This window comes from Nicotiana attenuata, unplaced genomic scaffold (assembly GCF_001879085.1).
Source record: "Nicotiana attenuata strain UT unplaced genomic scaffold, NIATTr2, whole genome shotgun sequence".
NCBI classification, from domain to species: domain Eukaryota; kingdom Viridiplantae; phylum Streptophyta; class Magnoliopsida; order Solanales; family Solanaceae; genus Nicotiana; species Nicotiana attenuata.
The window spans coordinates 62,583-83,551 of record NW_017672805.1 but is presented as its reverse complement, the minus strand read 5'-3'; the positions used below and the strand labels follow the sequence as shown (position 1 = coordinate 83,551).

Genomic DNA, 20,969 nt, shown 5'->3' with positions numbered 1-20,969 from the left:
GCTAATTAATGCTAAAAGATGGATTTCTTAATCTGTGTGAAAACATCCAAAAAATCACTTATTTTGGACCGGAGGGAGTACTGGTTTTCAAGTTGATGTAATCAGTTATTGGAGGTATATCTATTTGTCCCACTTCAGTTTTATAATAGTGGGACTCTACTTGATTGAGGACCTAAGAACTTATTATCATCTTGTTCTAAGGTACTCCCTCCGGTTCACAATAAGTGACCAATTTATTTTTTTATTTTGGTTCAAAATAAGTGTCCAGTTATGTAATCAAGAAAGAATTCAATTTGTTTTTACAAAGTAACCCCTATGTACATATCCCTAAAAAGTTTTCTTACTCCTCGCATTTAATTAGGGGTAGTTTAGTCATAATAGGTATTTTTGTATAGAATTTAGTATTTTCTTAATGAGCGTGTTAAAAGCAAATTGGTCACTTATTGTGAACAGGAGGGAATACCTCTTATGAGTCAAAAGAAATACCAATGACTTTATTTTGATGTTAACTTTTCATAACTTCACAAGTTTGACTTAAATAGACTAGCTATCACATTTATTCTTGATCTTTTTCAAAGATTTATGAGAAAAGAGAGAGTATTTTGAGATGCATTGATTATATTCATTTATTTCAGCACTAGACCAAAATTTTCACCCCAAGTACTGAAGTACACTAGAAAATCAATACAAAAAATATTTTACGTACTTGCATTGGAGGTTTACACCACAGTATACTAATTTATCATGATTAATAAATAACCAAGGGTGAAATATCAATTAATTAACTATGATTTAATGATAACCATATTTGTGAATACATATTATATATTCATTATTTGGTGTAAACACAAAAACCTCTGCACCTTTCTTTTTGTGATAGCCCAAAACACAGGCATATGGTACTCTCCTTGCATCGAGGGGCAAAGTTCCGATGTAATAGTTAAGGAGTCGTTTGGTTGGGATAATGTCGTGGGATAAATTATATCGGAATTGTTATCCTACCCTCCCATAGAGATAAAAATAACACTACAATCTCCGGATAACTGATTAGTTATACTGCAATTCTATCCCAAACAAACGTAGGATAAACTCAATCTCAAATCTAATCCGAAATTAATTATCCCTTATCGCTCGTACCAAACGAACCCTAAGGGTGCAAAGAAGCTTTTAACTCAAAAATTCACTTCATATTTCTTTGATTCAGTTGTCAAATAGAGTCACCAAAATGCATGGTTTAACCACATGATAAATGTCCAAAAATGTAAAGTATAACCCAAATTTCGTTTCACCTTAACCTCTAATTTTTGTTATTCACGTACAAAACATAGTCAAGTCCATTTACACAGAAATTTTAGAACATAAAAGCAGGTTTAAATCAACCAAAATACTGCAAGAAATGCTTGAAAGGTTCTCAGGTAAGAACACACACATCAAGATAGAAGAATATCTTCATCAAATCATGCAGTTGAACAAGCTTATAAGTGACTCTAAAATCATAAAGAAGCTGGCAAATTTACAGCTGAATTTGGTTTCTAAAGACTACTGGTAAACAAAGGCATGTTAACATGCACAAAATTTTAGAAGGGCAATGAGTTTATATATTCTTAACAAGGAGGCGACGTTTTCATGCGCATCCCTTGCAAAATGACCATTTCGCTAGCACACAACCAACCGAGTGTGCAGACTACATCTTAGAGCCCAACAGTTCTAGCTAATACCTCACTCAAACAGAACAAAAATGACAAGGAGCGGTCACATAACAGCTGCTTAAGCAGGAAGGAGAGAATCAAGGTGAACCCGACACCCCAGGGAATAGTTCAGATATTTTGTTGAAGACATCCATCACCTATGACCATATGTGCAAATATATGCATTAGGTATTTATCAAATTTATATTTTATCTAAACATACATGCAACGTAATATGTGTTAGGTATTTCATGTGATGACTGCTCTCACCTAGTGAAGCAAAAATTTCAGACAGTCAATAACAAATGCAGACTTCATACTCAAAATCTACGTTCTTACCTCCTTGTCGTTTTGATATTTTGCAATACTCAGTGGATTCTGAGAACACTGCAATAATCATAAAAGTCGGAGTGCATCAACAATTAAGGCCATAAAAGTGCATCTCTTTGAAACTTCAATAAATTCAAGATTAGATACAACAACAAACCCAATGTAATTCCACAAGTGGAGTCTGGAGAGGGTAGCGTATATGCAGCCTTACCCCTACCTTGCGAAGGTAGAGAGGTTTCCGATATACTCTCGGCTCAAGCAAGGCACAATCATAGCAGTGTTTAAAAGAAATGCAGTAGTGAAAAATCCATAAAGAAGCAGTATCAACAGCAAGAAAATTCAAGATTAGATATTATTTTTAAATAAAAAAAAAGGTTAAAACAGGAAGGGAGCAAGAAGTCATACATCCATGATGGCTGCTTGAACTCTTGGATTTTGGAAAGCCATGGCAACATCAGGATTAGCCATAATTTTCGAAATGACTTCCTCGGGGGTAAGCCCTATTTGATCTGCAATTTGTAAAAATAGATAAATATGCAATACAAAAGTGCAAATCATATCATTTGTTAGTTTTGGCTATAGCAACTGCATGTAGAATTAAAGATATTCCTGATAAAGTTATAACACAATTTTCTCTCCTCATTTGACGACATTTACTAATATTTCCCTTCACATTCACCTACAAAAAAGGTGCTCTAAGAATCCATATTGGGACAGACATCAAAAGGCACAGAGTAACTACTAGTGCAAGGTTACCAAGTCAAATTAGTAAATGAGAAGGAAAACTAGAAATTCATCCATCCTGTTTTATCAAGATGCATATTAAGAAACAAATGGAAATGTCTCTTCAATATAAGCTCCACATGGGATTTGATCCGACGTCACTACAAGGCCTCTGACGAGGCTTGATCACCCGCTTCAACACATTAAATCAGACGTTAAAAAGATGGTCCGAGACGTGTCATTAGGTATGCTCATTCAATTTTCATTTATGCTTAAAAAGCCTATAGTTTGTCCCTGAAGACCACTCATAACATTAATGTCGTGTCCATTGAATATCTCAAAAAGCTTCTCCTCTGACTGCAACTTGTCACTATAAACTTGTAAAGCAATAGCAGAAAAGGAGTAAATTCATATTTATGTTTGAGGTGGCTAGGAAATATTCTTTCCTCTTTATATTAGAATAGCAACTTCATCAGAAAACTCATAAAAATTTCTTGTATTAAGACCCCATCAGAATAAAAGTTTGTTCTTTCTCCTGCATGAGATGGGACATGTATCATGATAATATATGCAAAACATATATCGATGCTCAGAGGAATCCAGCTTTTGTCTGGACACCCCCCACCCCACCCCACCCCACCCCCAAAAAAAAAGGATCAGATATGGATATGTTACAAATGGACCACAGAAAGAAGAACATAACTAGTCAAACTTACCAAATTGCTGCTTAATTTCAGGGCTGCTAAGATCAAAATTCTTCAATGAATCCACCATGCGGTTGTCCCATTCGGGGTTTCCACCCATGTTATTCCTGGGAGGAGCAAATGATGAAAACCCTGATAAACTTTTCATAGACGTAAAAAAGAAAGGTTTTTAACAGCAGAAATCCCTATCAACCACAAATCAACAGATTAACATTTATTTTCTCTTCCCGTTTCCTTTCAAAATTGAGCAAAGACCAACACAATGCATAAAGGCAAGCAGATTGATAAAGAGTAGGCAGGCCCATGAATATTTTGAATCCAGACAGATAATTAATATTAGTTGAAATATATCGTTCCTTTTTACAATAAAAATGCAATTAGATGGACCAAGATGAAAACCACCAGTTAGGGTCAAATATATACCAGTAACATACATATATACAAGCTGAGAAGTTTAACCATATGAGGGCAGAAGCAAAAAGTCAAGTCTTTTTTCTTTTTCTGACAAGTGAAAAAAAAAATCAAGTCTAGTTCACACAAATTCAACAAGAGCCTCGTTACTGCAGTAAATAAAAAGAAGCAGTTCAAATACATCAGATCGAGCAAAGCTACACCAGAATATGTTTTCCTATACTTAAAGCAAAGTTATAGAATGGCATTAGATTCTATTTTAACAGTTTTTGTGACAATGCTCATGGCAAAGCTCACCGGATGGCTGGGATACTGATTAGAATATATTGAAAAACAAAAATTTTAGAAAAATGAATGACAATACAAGTACTGAATTTCAGCATGGAATATAGGTAAATATGGACTTGAAAGACAATTGAACCAGACTTACAGCATGTCCTGCAACTGTTGACGGTATTGTGGATTTTGTAGCATCCCTGTCAGAAAAATAGATGCAACACCCTCTTAGTTTTATCTCATAGAGATAGTAGATAAAGAAGTTTGAAAAATTATATCAATGAATCATCTCATTATATTAATGCGGACTGTCATTTGCCTCGACTTATTAATGTATACCTTTTTCTTATTTAATCTTAAGGTAGATTTCTCTCACTACCAATGCTAGAAAGTTTTTGGTTTTTTATAGGAAGTTATTAGATTGAACCTAACAAGGTTATAACAGTGCTGAATATCATTTTTACCCACTAACCTTTTTGTTGGAAAGGCACTAAACAGCCCTTCCCATTTTGACTTTTATATGCAATAGAAGAAACCTAGATAGTTGTATATAGAATTAGCCAGATCATGTGATGCATGATCTTTGTTCTAAAGGACTGGCGAGTTACTTTTTTTAGTTTCAAGTCTCACTATAAACCAGAAAGACAAGTGACGCCCTGGTAAGATGAGGACACAGCAAACAAACAAAAAAGACTTAATGGCATTTAACCCTTGTTCTTCAATGATGCTACAACTTAGCAACTCACACAGAAACAGTTTGACAAAAGAATAATTGGATTTTACTCTAAAACCTGAACCATGAGTTGAAGAGTCAAATTTGATACAAAAGCAAATCCTTCTAGAGATTAATTAGTGGTTAAATTAAGGGTAATAGCTCTGGAAAGCAGATTTCATATGCATAGAAAAGAGCATCAGATGACAGCTTACATTTAAATGTTGTAGGATTCCTCATCTCCTCCGGTAGATAGCTGCACAAGTTTCAAATGAAACGTTAGTTCTCGTCAAAATAAAGCACAAGTAGATTATACATACAAAACATATGTCACATAAGATGAAAGGTCTGGTTATGGTCACAAGAAAAGCACGTTAGAATTAACAGAGAAGAGAAAATGTCACTTTAGATGAAACACCGCACTTGCCAACATTCTATACAATCTAGTACTTTAATATGCATTAGCCAATTATTCAGGGTTACCTTAATTACACTTTTCCGGTCAATTCTCCCAATCCACATCATTAAACGCTTATTGCCAACAACCATCTCAGGTAAGGTTTAATATTTTAAGTCCTATTCTGTAGACCATCTAAATATCTATGCAACACCATCCTACCCTGTTAACTGAACAAAATACTGATGAAAGGATATTTTCCCTGCTATGCCTTAGAGAGATTTATACTTAATTTCAAACATAAGAACTTTGACTTCACTAGAAGTTCATTACTTCTTGATTGATAACATAATACATAGTAGCATTGTGCAACTGAAACTAGAGTTTCGACCAATAAGGAACTATAATTAATTTGCAGTTAACAATAGCTTTACTTGATGCAAATTACAATTCATTGACAAGGCCCATCCAGATACACATAGTGGTACAGAATAGTGAAAGAATTAAGTTGGTAGAACTTTAAAATCCAAGAATATTCAGCTCATTCTTACGAAAAATTTACTTTCTCATTTGTATTCTTTCAACTTTATCTTTGCTAGAGCTCCAGTTGACAGCACTACAGTATGAAATCGACAGGGATTGTCACAAGTCACAGGTGAATGAGCCTTTGGAATGCTGGGTCCAGATGTCACAGCCCAAGCCCATGTTACATATTGTATGCTTTGGCCTAATAGACCTCACGAATTTGTCCCTTGGGCTACACTACATTGAACCCAAAAGCGCGCGTACTATGTGAATTTATGTTATGTGCTACATACTTTTGCCTCCTTTCCGATAAGGAATTTGCCTAAGATGTCATATGCGTCCTTTCTCCGGAAGATTGTCAGCCTAGAAGCCTACTAGGCTACTATTCTTTTTCCTTGACTCGCCCCCTCCTCACTAAGGATTTCCCCCATCATACTACAACAACAACAACAACAACATACCCAATATTATCCCACATTGTGGGGTCTGGGGAGGCTAGTGTGTACACAGACCTTACCCCTACCTTGTGAAGGTAGAGAGGCTGTTTCCAATAGACCCTCCGCTCAGGAAAACATAAGGACAACAGAGCCCAAGCCCAAGTCCATGGGACGTATTGTCTGCTTTGACGGTTTGACCCAACAGAGCTCATGGATTTGTCCTTAGGACTTGCCACATCGAGCCCAAAAGCACGCATATGATGTGAATTTGTGATATTGTCATATAGCCCTTGACTTTTCCACCCTCTTTTTTCAATGTGGGATTCTCTTAAGATGTCAATGCTCTCCTTCTATGGAAACTTGCCAACCTAGAATCCTGCTAGTCCTTCTCCTTGTACCCGCCCTCCATTATGAGGACCACACCAGACATTATTTTCGCCCGTAAGGATAGAATGAACAAGGATATCTTATATAAGGTTTTACAACAAAATTTTCTATATTAAAATTTCAATAGCGTGAAGGAGGACGAAAAGGAATTCAAATATTCTAACGAGTCAAGGAAGATATCATTCAGAATGCTAAGTAATCTAGACATTGCAAATATTCAAGTTAATCAAACAAAACTAATAGAACATAACAGAAAAGGTACATGCTATCTTACGGGTAAACCATTTTCTGCACTGTTGGATCTTCCATCATTTTCTCCAGAGCTTCCACTGACATTAGCGGGTTTGATTTTTCTGTTCAAGAAAGAATATCATGCAAAGGTTTCCACAGGCCGAGAAGCAGAGAGCATGAAGGGAAATTTTATTTGTTTTCCATAAATAAAAAGCGTGAAGGGAAATTAGGCCAAAAGAAACATTTTCTTAATAATAAACAGACATCATCAAATAAGCAGTGGAGTGTGTACCATTCGAAACCTCCAATCTCAAAACAAAATAATGCACCCAAAATTTTCATCCATCCAAAAATCCATAATTAAACAAAGATATAATGTAAGAAATAGGTCATTTTTCATGGAACATGCCCGTTAAAGCAGTTTCCATTAATTACGATAGTTCTACACAGGTTTCTAGAGGAGGCAATATTCCGGTCATTACAAAGACTACAGTTTCGGACTGGCTGTTCATGTTTTTTTGTCTGTATCTGATCGATGCAGTATCTCATACAACATGGATCCATTGACTGACAAGTGTTTAACCACTTCAAAATTCTAATTGTACATAGATATGATTGTGCCTTTTATTGGATTAGGATAGACATTGAAAACACAAATCGTGATCTCTTAAAGTCTTGTACCCTGTAGATTTACCAAAATACCTCTATGTATCCAGGTAGTGCTACAAACATACTGTGACTGCATAAGAAACTGGCTAATCTCGACATTCTTTTCAAAAACAAAAAAGGCAACTGAATGTACTTTTGACCTGATGCATGAATGATATTAGCAGTACGACAGCCATGCCTTAAGGGCAGGACCAGCAGATGATTTACCAGTTGATGAGGTACTGTCAGATGTATTAGCACCAAACCCGGTACTGTAAGATGTATTAGCACCAAACCCGGTACTGTCAGATGTACTTGCACCAAATCCCGACTTTGAAGCAGCTCCATTTTGAGTTACCTTATAGACATTAAAAAAAACTATTGAAGTACGATTTTTATATGACACCATATTCTCAGATAATAGCTCTATCCACTCACCTGATCAACAGTTACTGAAGCTGTCTCAGTTGATTCTTTATAATCTTCGAAAGCACCTTTTTGGAATGTTTCATCGGGAGAAATGTCAACAAAAGCTGCAGAGAGGTCCCAAGATTTAATATCATAACCAGAAAACCTAAATATCTTTGTAAGAGTAATACAAAATGCATCACTATCCCAAAAGTGGTTCTAACTTGGGAAAATTAAGAGCAAGGATTAGCATTTTTATAATTATGGTTGGAACAAAAGTAAACTCCCCTAACATCATTAAATTCCTCTTTTGGACCATTTCACAATTTGCGTGTGCCATCCTTGTGCGGGCGGGGCCATGATAATCTTCCCTATATTTGTTCTAAATTCATCGGATGTCCCCACTACAACTGAATTCATGTATCCATTTGTACTGTTCCACAATGGATAATTGCTGCTTAATTTTTAAAATTAAGCAGATAACTTGCTAATATCTTTCAGGTTAATGAGACAAATCTAAGTTAAGGTTGATCGAAGCTTGGAACTTACAAGGCTTTTTAAGGGTAAGTGTCAAAAGAGGCATTCGATAAACCTGTCTTCTAGCTAGAACTGCTCTTTTGTCTATATAAAATAAGAGAAAAGCAAACACTAGAAGTAACTATCAATTATATTACCATTTTTCTTTGGCACCCTTTCAGCTTCTGTATCATTCTTCTTGACATTTACAGCTGGAGGTTCCTCCACTTTGGTTGCGGACACATCAACAGTAACCGGCTGAGATGCAAATGAAGCTGATGATGCAGGTGGTGGAGGTGATGAACTAGCTGCACCTGACATTGGAGGTGGTGGTGGGAACGGAAAAGGCGACCCAGGTGAAAAAGCAGTGTTACTAAATGGACTATTCTGGTTATTATTCATTTGCCCCATCATTGTTTTGAATGCTTGTTGCATTGCGTACTTCTGGAAGAATATGCAGGAGTAGTTAGACACATATGAAATGGTTTTATCGAATTTCTGTAGCTAAACCAAACTATAACATATGACATTTGAAGAATCTGAAAGTAGTTTAAACACTATTTTCCGCCATAAAAAAATAAAAAATAAAAAGCAACCAACGGATTTATGTTTACCTGAGCAAGTATTGTATATACAATCCGGTTTGACTCATTAGCAGGAATAATTTAGTTGTTTAAAAATGAGGAAAACGCCATACTACTTATCTTAAAGCTCACAGAATCCGAGAAAAAAAATCAACTAAATCAAACAGCAAGAATTAGGACTTTAAAAACAAAAACAAGCATAGTGAAATAGCTAAAAAAATAATTAAGGATATTACTGGCCTTCCAAAACCAGATTTTGAATTTACTTGCAAGATACAGAGCATGATTTGAATTACTTGCAAAGGATGAGACTGACATGTAAATTGTAGGCACCATCAACTTACGCATAGTTTCCATTCTTTTCATGCTTACATGCTTTTTGGCCCTTTCTTCTTAACATGTGGTCAATTCTATAACATATTAGATATTACTGCTCAGAAGGTATATCCCATCATGTCCATGTCATATTATCGATAAGTTACGTGCATATTTGCTCTAAAGGCTAAATTCTCTAGCTGTCACTCTGATAGTAGGGCCATAAGAAACAGAATGAGACAAGCACCAATCCATGGAAAATTTAATTAAAAAGTACTTGCCTTTAGGTATGAAGCCACCTGCAATATATTTCAAAAATTCCAGTGGAAAGCAAAGAGTTAGTAAAAGAAAATAAAATGAAAAAACAAGAATACAACAGATAAATTCAAGAGAATTATCCTTCCCACCCATGAGAAAAGTGCTGAGAACCCAACACCAACTCCAATCCAAAAGAGAGGAGACCCTCTGTAGACACAAAAAAAACAACAATGAATAAGTAACAAATCAAGAGATGTTATCAACGCAAATGCAAACATTATTAAGAGGACCGTGTAAAGCAAGAAACTGATAGGCAAAGTTGTAGACAAGATTAAAGCACATTAAATGGGGAAAATAATACAAATTATTACACTTGAGACGATGGTGATGGAGCTGAAAATTGTGGATTTACACCAACTGAAGAGGTCTGCTGACCACCTGAAGTTGTAGTGCTAGCAAAACAATCCCTCCCTGTTTTTTCTAGCACTGCATAGAATCAGTACAAAGAGAGGTTAAGGCTTAAGCTGCAGCAGAATTAATAGCAAGAATATAACAATGGATAAAAAAGTCCCAACAATAGTAAGAAACTTGGGACAAGAGAAGTGACTGTCACTTCCAGATGACAGTCATTGAATTATTCTTCAATATAGCAGTTCTATGCATAGTATATCCGTTTCCAACATGAACCTATTTTTTATTTGGTCATCTAGCCAGATATAAAGCATATCGAAGTTGTAGCAGCAGCAACTAATGAGAAATTTCACATTACCTGTAGAAACATGACGCCAATGAGCTTAAGCCCAATAACCATCTAGTAATATATTTTTGAAAGAAAATGTCTTAATTGTAAAAATTGATCTGGCAATTAAATCGGTCCATTAGTAACTTTTTTTCTGACAGGAAAAGACATTACATATTGGAATCATTCTTTCAGCAAATAAAATCCATCCAAATTTCAAAATACATGTTTCTGAATGGCAGTGGTTAGACCGGCCATGTTGTATGGGGCTGAGTGCTGGCCAGTCAAGAATTCACATATCCAGAAGATGAAAGTAACAGAAATGAGGATGTTGAGATGGATGTGTCGGCACACTAGGCTGTTTAAAATTAGGAATAAAGATATTCGGGAGAGGGTGGGCGTGGCTCCGGTGAACGACAAGATGCGGGAAGCGTGGATTAGATGGTTCGGACACATGCAGAGGAAAAGCCTAGATGCCCCGGTTAGGAGGTCTGAGAGGTTGGCGTTGGCAGGTACGAGAAGAGGTAGAGGGCGGCCTAAGAAGTATTGGGTCGAGGTGATCAGACAGGACATGGCGCGGCTCCAGATTTTCGAGGACATGGCGCGGCTCCAGATTTCCAAGGACATGGCTCTTGATAGGAAGGTGTGAAGGTCGAGCATAAGGGTTGTAGGTTAAGGGGTAGTCGAGCGGTTTTCCTCTTTGTCCCGGTTTCCCTCTTTGTACCGACGAGTATGATAGGGTTTTGTCTAGCCCTGTTAGCAATTTATGTTGTGGTTCACACTTTTGCATTATATTTGTGTTACTGCTTTTCCATTTATTTGCTGTCTCTCACGTTGCTGATATTATTTTTCGGGTTTTGTTGTCACAGATCTATTGTCTCTGAGCCAAGGGTCTCCCGGAAACAGCCTTTCTACCCCTCCGAGGTAGGGGTAAGGTCTGCGTACACTCTACGCTCCCCAGAACCCACTGGTGCGATTTTACTGGGTTGTTGTTGTTGTATGTTTCTGAATGGCACATTAGCTTGTTTGAGATTTATAACCACGTTTGATCCCTTAAATAAAGTCACTAGACAAATAAGATGCTCTACTTGTGATACTTTAGAGGACACTTTTATCTTTAGACCTTTTCCTTTTTTCCCTTTATCCAAGTGATGCGTATGCACTGGATAGACTATTGAAGCGCTCTGTTCTTGCGTGCCTCTCAAATTTCAAGCCCTAAAGGCATGATTCCATATGGTATATTATTACAACATCACAATTTTAGCACTAGGATTTTAATGAGGACAACAATCTTTACCTGGAAAAGGATATGTCTGTCACTAATGAAGTTAAGCTTTGAATGCAGGCACAAAAATATGCAAGTTAGATCAGGTGCAAATCAGTCAAGGAAAATCTACAGCAGGCTGAAAAACAAGTTGTATACAAAACAACTAAACTATGATTGATGGAAGAAAATGATTTTTCTAGAAGGCAACCAAATTATTCCTCTAACGGAAAGCAAGACTCAGCAGTCGTGTTTCAAGGATTAAAAAAGGTCAGCCGCCGTGTGTCAAGGTTTGAGGATCTTTCCAATAAGGCAACCAAGGATTGAAGGCCTCGACCTAAGGAAATGAAAAAGGGGATATCTTAAAGGATCAATACTGATGTATAAATATTACAAAGCTACCCATAACCCTGAAGCTATGTTTATAAGCACTTGGAAGAAAAAACAGTTTCAGTCAACTTAAGTCAGAATACGAAATCAGGAAGCTGTTCAGTAAGGAAAATTTTGGAACTATATTCAAATCCATACAAGTATCGTATCAGAGCTTCAACAAGCAAGAGTTAAACCAGAATTACACCAATCAAAGAGGCAGTTTCCAAAGCAAAAAGATTGCAGCATTTATGGAAGCGACTGTCAGATTTTTGAACAGGAAAATAACCGAAGACTATATGTAGAAGACACTGTAGCAACAAAAACAAAAACAAAACTCTTAAGCTACAAACTTCTCTCCTGTACGTCTAAGGTTGTAACTTGTGACAGTACATTTCAGTGATTAGAATAAAAAAGGAAAGAAGCGAGATTCGTTCCTTTGGTGATCGCATAAAAACCAAAGGGTGTTATTCATTTCTTTGGTGATCAAATGAAAACCAAAGGGTATTGTTCATTTCTTTGGTGATAGAGCGAAAACCACAAGGTATTGTTCATTGTTGGTGATCGAGTGAAAACCAACAAACTAATGCTGTGGTGAACAACACACAAGTTGTACAGCTTACTCAAAACTCAAACTTCAAAAGTGTTCTAAACATAACCCTTGTAACCCAAGGGAACTGGATTTAGGCTTGCCTAACCAGTATAAAATTTTGTTGTCTCCTTTACTTTTCTCTTATTTTCAAACTTGTTCAAACTGAAAAATCTAATGAAGTCAGTTTTTGGTCGACTAATACATCCTAAGTCGACTAAATTTCTAAAAGAACACAATTCACCAATCATCCCCACCCTTTGGGTTTTCACACAAAACTCGAGAGTGAGTTTTCACCAATTTAGGAGAAATGATGCAGAAGCAGCTCGAAAATGAGTGAAATGATGCAGAAGCAGCTCGATAATGAGTACAATCTTTCCTCCTAGAGATGTGCAGCTTTAAGTCATATTTTTCTAGTTTAGGTTTAGAATTACGTACTGTTTCTTTTTTTAAGCTATTCTGGGGTTTATGATATTTATATTAAGTTTCCATAGTTGTGCACTTTTCAGTAATTAGGTGTTCTACAGTAAATATCTAGCCAATTCGACTATAGGTGAGTTATCCAACTTGCGTTAAAATCAACTTATAACAGTTTCTTATCTTGTTAGCAATTCTAAAATGAGTCAGGAAGCTGGCAACTTAGATACCTATGTAATCTTTCTGGTGAAATGAATTATAATAGGACACATGTGATCTTTTGATACATTGATATCAATAACAAGGAGAGATTGCCATTTGTGAAGGCACCCACTTTAACCTATCAGCAGATTCTGTTAACTCAGTCACCCAATCCACAACTCATTCATCAGAAGACATCACTAGACTATGAGTACCAAAAGCCTTCTTCTTTTTGATGGGTGCTCGTGCTAATGCTCTTGCTAGTGCTAGGGCTAGTTGCTAGTGCTCGTGCTAGGGCTAGTTGCTTGTGCTTGTGCTAGTGTTAGTGCTCATTCTCGAGCTAGTGCTCCTGCTAGTTGCTAGTGCTAGTTTCTAGTGCTTGTGATAGTGCTAGTTTCTAGTGCTCGTGCTAGTGCTAGTTGCTAGCCCAAACCCAGACACGACATCCGAGGCTCCATGCCCCAAAAACCCAAAAACCATCATACTGCACTCCCCATCAAGTAAATAAACCAAGAAACAACTCTTAGAACCATACTTCAAATACAAGCCATAATTCAGAAATTCTCTTGAAGGACTACTCCTCTCAAATCATTAATTCCTAGTTTCCTAATATAAGATGCAATCAAGCTTCAGATAAACACACATATACACAAATATCCACTAAAAGATTCAAGAAATCAGAATTGTGCAATTCCCAACTATTAAACAAACCAAATATTAACTCACAACACCAAAATTCAAAAAATTATCTTTTGGGTAATGAACTTCTATTATAAGATGCAATCAAGCTTCAGATAAACACACACACACACACACACACACACACACACACACACACACACACAAAATCACTAAAGATTCAATTCTTTACATGAGTAGAAATCAGAATTGTGCATTTCCCAACCATTATATAACCAAAAAAAAAACTCATAACACCAAAATTTCAAAAAAAAAATTACTTCAAAGACAGCTCCTTCTGGGTAATGAACTTCTAGGATATGAAGCTTCAAATATATACAGAATATATAAAGAACATTGAGGACTAGAGAAAAATAAGGATATTAAATTTACCAATCTTTTTGGTGAGTCTAGGACCCTGAAAAGAAGAGACAATTTCAAAACAAGTAGTGGGTCTGACAATTCTAGCATTCTTTGAGGGTCTTTTGGGTAGATGAGGAAGACCAAAGAAGGGTTTGCTGGTAATTACTGAATTCCTTGGGTTTGAAGAGATACCCAATACCATTTTTGGTGATGAAACTATTCCTATTTTCTCCATCACCTTGAAATTACACTGAACAAAAATTTGCTGCTACTTCAGCTTACTACTATAGGATGAGAGCAGAAGTACAAAAGGGTCTCTCTTTTTTGGCTTATTTTTCGAGGTTACCGAAGAAGAGAGAGACTGTGAAAGTGTGATATCGGCAAGCAGAAGAACAGTGTCAAGATTTGAAACTGGGGCGGGTTATATGGATAGGTTTTGCACCTTATTTCTGCCCCACCCGTGTATGAGGCATTCTTTTGGACGTCAAAGTAGTCAAAAGCTAAGATATATAGAGAACTAAGGAGTCGTTTGGTACGGAGACTAAATTATGTCGGAACTATAATTTTGAGATTATAATTTTTGGACTAATTATCCCTTAGGATATGAGATAAAAATCTCAAGTGTGATAGGATAAGTTTGAGATTAAATTTAGAAGAATTAATCCGAGATAGTTGTCCACTATATCACTTAAATTAAAAATAGCCAGTTGAGGTATAATATATGAATAATTTATGTACTATATGTATATAATTATGTATAATCTATATATAAACAATGAATCTTGCCGACGATTTGTGTAAAGATCCCAATTTTATATCATATTTGATTGACGGTATAATTTATTCTAGGATAAAGTTATACCATCAAGCAAATATGGTATTAATTTAATCTCACACCTTATCCCACCTTATCCCGCATACCAAACGATCCCTAAGGGATCAATTGGTACAAATGATGAGGGAAAATAATTTTGGTTTAAAAATTTAATATTACTTTATTCCTTGTTTGATTACTGATTTTGCGATAAGTTATCACAATATTAAAAATAGTGTTGGGATAACTTATAGCTGTGAGATGGTAGAGCAATCCATGATAAGTTATTGTAGGATAAAGTAGTAACACTGATAATCCTACAATTAATACAACATACCAAACAGGCAATAATAAATATGCAAGCATAACTAATCACAGTATAATTAATTTCAGCATAACTAGTTCCAACATAACTTTGTCTTCAAACGAAACGACTCCTAAAAGTTAATAAATTTATTCATCTTGATTAATGTGTGAGTAATTTATGGAAAAGGGCCAAATATACCCCTCTGTTTTATAAATGCACTATTTGGATCATATTAGTTGAATGAACTTTCTAGCGGAGACACCACGAACCTCAAATCCCTAATGATGCAATTGATGGTGGAAGTGTTTAGGGCCAAATACATAGGCAGGCCTAGGACTGCTTATCGGGCGGATTGGGCGGTTATTTACTCTTAACGGTTTGGCTTAGCGGTTATCGGCTTTTAAATGTATTAATCCATTAGCCACCCGATAAGATATCGGGCGGATTGGTATCGGATTAGCTCCTATCGGGCGATTTATCGGCCTAATATACAAATTCACTAAATTGTGTTTTCCCTGCTGGACATGAAATAGCTGAACTGATTATAGAGCATGAATCGGAAGCAATGCAGAGGTAAGTTTAACACCATAAAAGCAATTGCGAACACTGTTTCAAACAGGTGTGAATTCACCAAATATCGCCGATGGGACGATTGCTCCAGATTGAAGGGGTGTTAAAATGCACATCCATTTGACTAAATTCGTTCCCTCTTCGACACCATTATTCTTACTGGTAAACAATAACTAGTGATTTTCCATAGAACCCCTATGCAAGGAAGAGTAAAGAATAAAATAGGAAATGCTTTTCAAAGAACATTTATTAAAAACATCAAACATGGACTGGTTTAAACTGGCTAATCCAAGATCCTTAAACCAAGTAGGTGAAGCTATGAAATCTTGGATTAGATAAGAATGAAAGAAAGAAAGAAAGTCAAGACCTCAGATAACCAAGAGGAATAAGGAAATACAGACGAGTTTGTTTTGTTATTCATTTTCAAGGGTTTTAGTTTTTTTATATTTAATATATATAAATAAAAATAAATTTTATTTATATATTTATATTCTTAACGGGTTAACGGATTATCCGTTAAGAAAACTGAATAATCTGCCCCCAAACCGATAAGCCGTTAATAAAAAAAATTCAATCCGTTCCCCGTCCGTTAAGCCGTTACCAGTAAGCCATTAAGCTTCGGTTCGGTTCGGTTTTCGATTTCGGATCGGTTTTGAACACCCCTAGGCAGGCCTCTAAACTTGTCCTTTTTTTTTATTTAAACACTTAAACTCAAGCTAGTACCTATTGAACACCTGAACTCCTCAAGAAGTGTACCAATTAGGCACATTTTGCTGACATGGCAAAGTATGTGTTCTACACTCTCTTTGAGCGCGTACATATCTAAAAAATAGTTAATTAATTTTTTTTTCTCTTTCTCTTCTTCCGTTATTTTGTTCCACTAGTTTTATTTAAAGTCGTTTCCACTTTGCCGGAAAATTTCTTGACCAACGGCAAGTTCCATGGATGCTTCCAAACTCGTTTCTCATTTCTCCAACAGAATACTCCCAAAACCCTCAAATTTGTTTCTCCAATCTTCACACGTATATGACTGTTTATGGAGTTTTCACCTAGGTCGTGAGTTGAATCAATATTATAGCATAAATAACCTAGTCATTTACTCCTTTTAAACACCATAGACTGTACTTTTCACTACCGCCATGTCCAAGTATTTACTCACTAACCATTTTTAGGGTCTCGGTGAGGATGGGGGTCTGGAATTGAGGTTCACCATATCCCCAAAAAAACAAGAAATTTTTCACACTAAGTTTTCTTGTCTCGAAAAAATTCTTAATACCAGTATTTATCAAGCAAGTCGAACAGATACTATTTAGATACGAGATCTGCAAGAGTAAGCATAATGGGTCTGGAATGATTTAACCACCTCAATCAGAAAGAATAACAATAAAACAAAAACTAGAACAAAAGAGGAAGAAAGAAACATTAAAAAGAAAAACAGAATAGAAAAGAAGAAGAAAAAGACGAATGGAAAGGGTGATGGGAGAATAAACTTTGAGCCCATTTGGCTTAGCTGATTTAGAGTAGCTGATAAGCATTAGGTGCTGAAAAGCACTTTTAAGTGCTGAAGCTGATTTAAGAAATAAGCAGTTACGTGTTTGGATAAAAGTGCTGAAATTAATAATATGCAGCTAAAGAACTGGGTATACGAAGAATTTTGTTTTAAAAAGAAGTATTTTAGGGATAGAATAGTAAATATTTTGGTCAAACTTAAACTGCTTATAAGCTGAAATTTGATAAGTTGGGGAAGACCAACTTATGGCTTTTGGCTAATTTTTGGCTTATAAACATTTAATTTATAAGCACTTTTAATTTTTGACACGTGTTATTTACTAATTGGTTGGTTTAAGATACATTTGAAATTCACGCACTACTCTTTGTTTGGAAATGTAAAATACGTGTTTAATAGACACACTTCTCTGTTGGAGTTAAAGTGTCTAATAAGAATTAGTTTTAATTTAGGTGTCCAAATAAAAATTGAAGCCAAATTTAAGGACCTGCCTATGTATTTGGCCATATTTCTAACTCTTTTTGGTTAAAGGAGGGGTCGACTAGTAAATAATGAAACTCATGTGCAGTCGGTTGAAAAGTAGTTAGATTATGAGCCCGTTTGGATTGGCTTATTTTAAGTGCTTTTAAGTCAAAATAGCTTTTAAGCCATTTTGTAGTGTTTGGATAAAGTAAAAAAAGTGTTTTTAAGCACTTGTTTTAAGCTAAAATGACAAAAAACAAGCCAAAAGCCAAAAACTAGAAATCCTAACTTATGGCTTAAATGCTATTTGGCTTAAAAGCTACTTAAAATAAGCCCATAAACAGGTTCTATTTTGCCTTTGTATTGCTCAATATGACAGAAATGAAGACCCCTCTTCCTCACTGTCTATATATTCTTCTCTGAATTATATTTTTGTTTAAATTGAGTGAAATCCATTTACATGCGCTAGACATGATCATTGAATTGCTGGATTAGCTCTAATTAACATAACCACAACGAGAAAATTACGACTTGAGCTTTTAAAAAGTAGTAATATATTGGGAAAAAACTAAATTTATATTGAAGGTGACGTGGCATGACACGTGAACTGGTCAAATGGTCAAAACATGATGATCAATTGAGGGGCACAGGCGATATCAGATACGAAAAGAAGAGAGTTAAATAGACACGAGATGTTATTCAAATGATACGGGTCTCGTATCTATTTAACTTAATTTAAGCCAGGAGGTCGGAAGGAATTGAAGATATGAATCTGATAGGTTAAAGGAGTCTAAATTCAGTATTAAATGTCAAATACGTTAGCGAATCAGCATTGAATAGGAATGATTGTGTAACGTTTCATTTAATGTCATTTAATGCTCATAATTGCCTCTTTAAGACTGAGACATTATACCTTTTCCTAGAAAAATCAACTATAAAAGGAGGAGATCTCAGCATTTGTAAGGACACGAAAGATCATTGAGATTACATTGAAATACAAACTTATTTACTGCTTTATTATTCTCAAAAATTCCTTATTCTTTTCGTCTCCTGATTATCAGTAGCCCGATTTTTTCTCTTAATTTCTAGTTTTAACCGAAATTCTACTTTTTGGTTAAACAAATTGGTTCCGTTACCGGGAATCTGATAATCAAGCATATCTCAATCTAATTTTCTTGATTGTATCAATCATGTCGAACAACAATGACAACATTCAAGGAAACCCAGAAATTCAGACAGTCCAACAACTTCAGGGAGATTCCCCACAAGGCTCTCCACAAGGTTCTCCACGAGGTTCCCTACGACGATCTCGTGATGGCACTCCTGATGGATCTTATACAGATGGACAGGCTCAATTCGAAAACGTTGAAACCATGAATGAGGCTCTGCAAAAACTTATTGCCTCTCAAGTCAATAACGCTTTCCAAGCTTTTGTTCGCCAATTGTCTGCTGTTTCACCCACGTCTGTCCAAACAACAACACTTTGGAGAATCCTCGTTCAGGGTTGATTAATTCTGGCAGCGGTGGAACCCCTAGTGAAACACAAGAGAGAGACCCAGGTAATCCAGTTAATTCTGATTTACAAAGTCTAGTACTAACCTTGCAGAAACAGATCAAGGAGCAAAATGAACGCATAGAACAAATACCTGGAGTACCGCCCGTGATCAAGGGTGTGGATACAGATAAATATTCCCAACAACCATGGAAGCCAAGAGTTGCTCCCCTTCCAATTCCAAAGAAGTTTAAGATGCCTGATATTCCAAAGTATGATGGTACATCAGACCCACGAGATCACGTTACTGCATTCACAACAGGTGTCAAGGGCAATGATTTGACTAAGCAAGAAATCGAGTCGGTCTTGGTCAAAAAAATCGGTGAAACACTCACTAAAGGAGCCCTAACATGGTATTCTCTTTTACCTGAAAATTCTATAAATTCGTTTGCTGAGCTTGCAGATTTATTTATCAAAGCACACTCGGGAGCTCAAAAAGTTGAAAAGCGAATGGAAGATATCTTCAAAATCAAGCAAGGAGATTCAGAGTTGCTTAGAGAGTTCGTAGATAGATTTCAACGGGAAAGAATGACGCTGCCACGAGTACCTGACAATTGGGCAGCCATAACCTTTGCTAGTAATTTAAATGAGAAGAGTTCAGAAGCCACGAGGCGACTCAAAGAAAGCCTTCGAGAATTTCCAGCAACAACGTGGAGTGATGTCTACAACAGATACAGCACAAAGATGAGGATTGAAGAAGACATTATTTTACGACATAAAATAGAAGAAAAGGTAAGCTCAAGGCGTGTTGAAAATGAAAAGAGATCCGGTAAAAACAGGTACGAGCCATACATGGGACCTGCGGGAAAGGACTCACGGTCGAGACAAGATAATCAAAGGTACGATCACAGACCTAGGAATAGGGAATCAGGCTCCTCATCAAGGTTTGGGAATGATCGAAACACACGCGGGTCACGAGTGATGATGGAAGTTTGAAGGCAAGATTTGGTGGATATAATTTCAACGTCACTACCTCCGAGCTCGTAGCTGTTTTGAGGAGCATGGGAGATAAGGTACGGTGGCCAAAAGAGATGCGGTCAAATCCAAATAAGCGCAATCCAGATCATTGGTGCGAATTTCACAATGATCACGGGCATAAGACTTCAGAATGTAGATTCTTACAAAGTGAAGTTGACCATCTATTGAAACAAGGGTATCTCACTGAGTTATTTAGTGAGAAAGGTAAGCAAGCCTACATGAAAAATAGGNGTAAAGGGAGAGTACCTTCAATGTACAGTGAACTATATCATTCATCAAAGTTAGACAACTGTGACTGTCCATCTTCTTTTTCTCAATATCCCCAATTAAGGGTTCAAGCCAAACATCTGCTCTGCCAGACTTCCTTAAAAGACTACTATTAGCAGGAACCTCAAGTGTTACACTCCTCATAGCCATGCTTCTGCTGCTAGAACCCTCTTCTGCATAATGAGCAGAGGAAGGGGGAACTATAGAAGGAGGAATGGTAGAAGAGGTGAAAATAGTAGTAGTCGAAGGAGTCGAGGTAGGTAAGGGAGCAGAAAATGACAAAGAGGCAGGAACATACAAAGTTGGTAAGGAAACACTTGAAATTAGAGGAGGAGGAACGGA

The 20,969-nt window shown here is 36.4% G+C and overlaps 1 protein-coding gene across 1 annotated transcript; it reads right to left on the bottom strand.

The window, feature by feature from the left end:
- Positions 1-1,430: 1,430 nt before the first annotated feature.
- On the bottom strand, positions 1,431-14,628 carry LOC109214576 (protein TIC 40, chloroplastic). The gene is made up of 14 exons (XM_019378516.1): positions 14,201-14,628; positions 9,922-10,036; positions 9,700-9,757; positions 9,574-9,591; positions 8,552-8,837; positions 7,908-8,002; positions 7,698-7,827; positions 6,865-6,943; positions 5,060-5,100; positions 4,287-4,332; positions 3,458-3,552; positions 2,424-2,527; positions 2,028-2,075; positions 1,431-1,846 (listed from the first exon to the last, which is right to left on the bottom strand). The coding sequence occupies exons 1-14, from the start codon at positions 14,403-14,405 to the stop codon at positions 1,787-1,789; spliced, it is 1,380 nt and encodes a 459-aa protein (XP_019234061.1). The 5' UTR covers positions 14,406-14,628; the 3' UTR covers positions 1,431-1,786.
- Between the last annotated feature and the right edge of the window lie 6,341 nt (positions 14,629-20,969).

Bases quoted from the DNA above. Each gene is read 5' to 3' on its own strand.
- LOC109214576 (XM_019378516.1), bottom strand. From the start codon at position 14,405: ATGGAGAAAATAGGAATAGTTTCATCACCAAAAATGGTATTGGGTATC. The intron at 6,944-7,697 runs GTAAATCATCTG...TTTCTTGAACAG, and splicing joins TGACAGTACCTCATCAACTG to AAAAATCAAACCCGCTAATG. The intron at 1,847-2,027 runs GTAAGAACGTAG...ATATGGTCATAG, and splicing joins AATATCAAAACGACAAGGAG to GTGATGGATGTCTTCAACAA.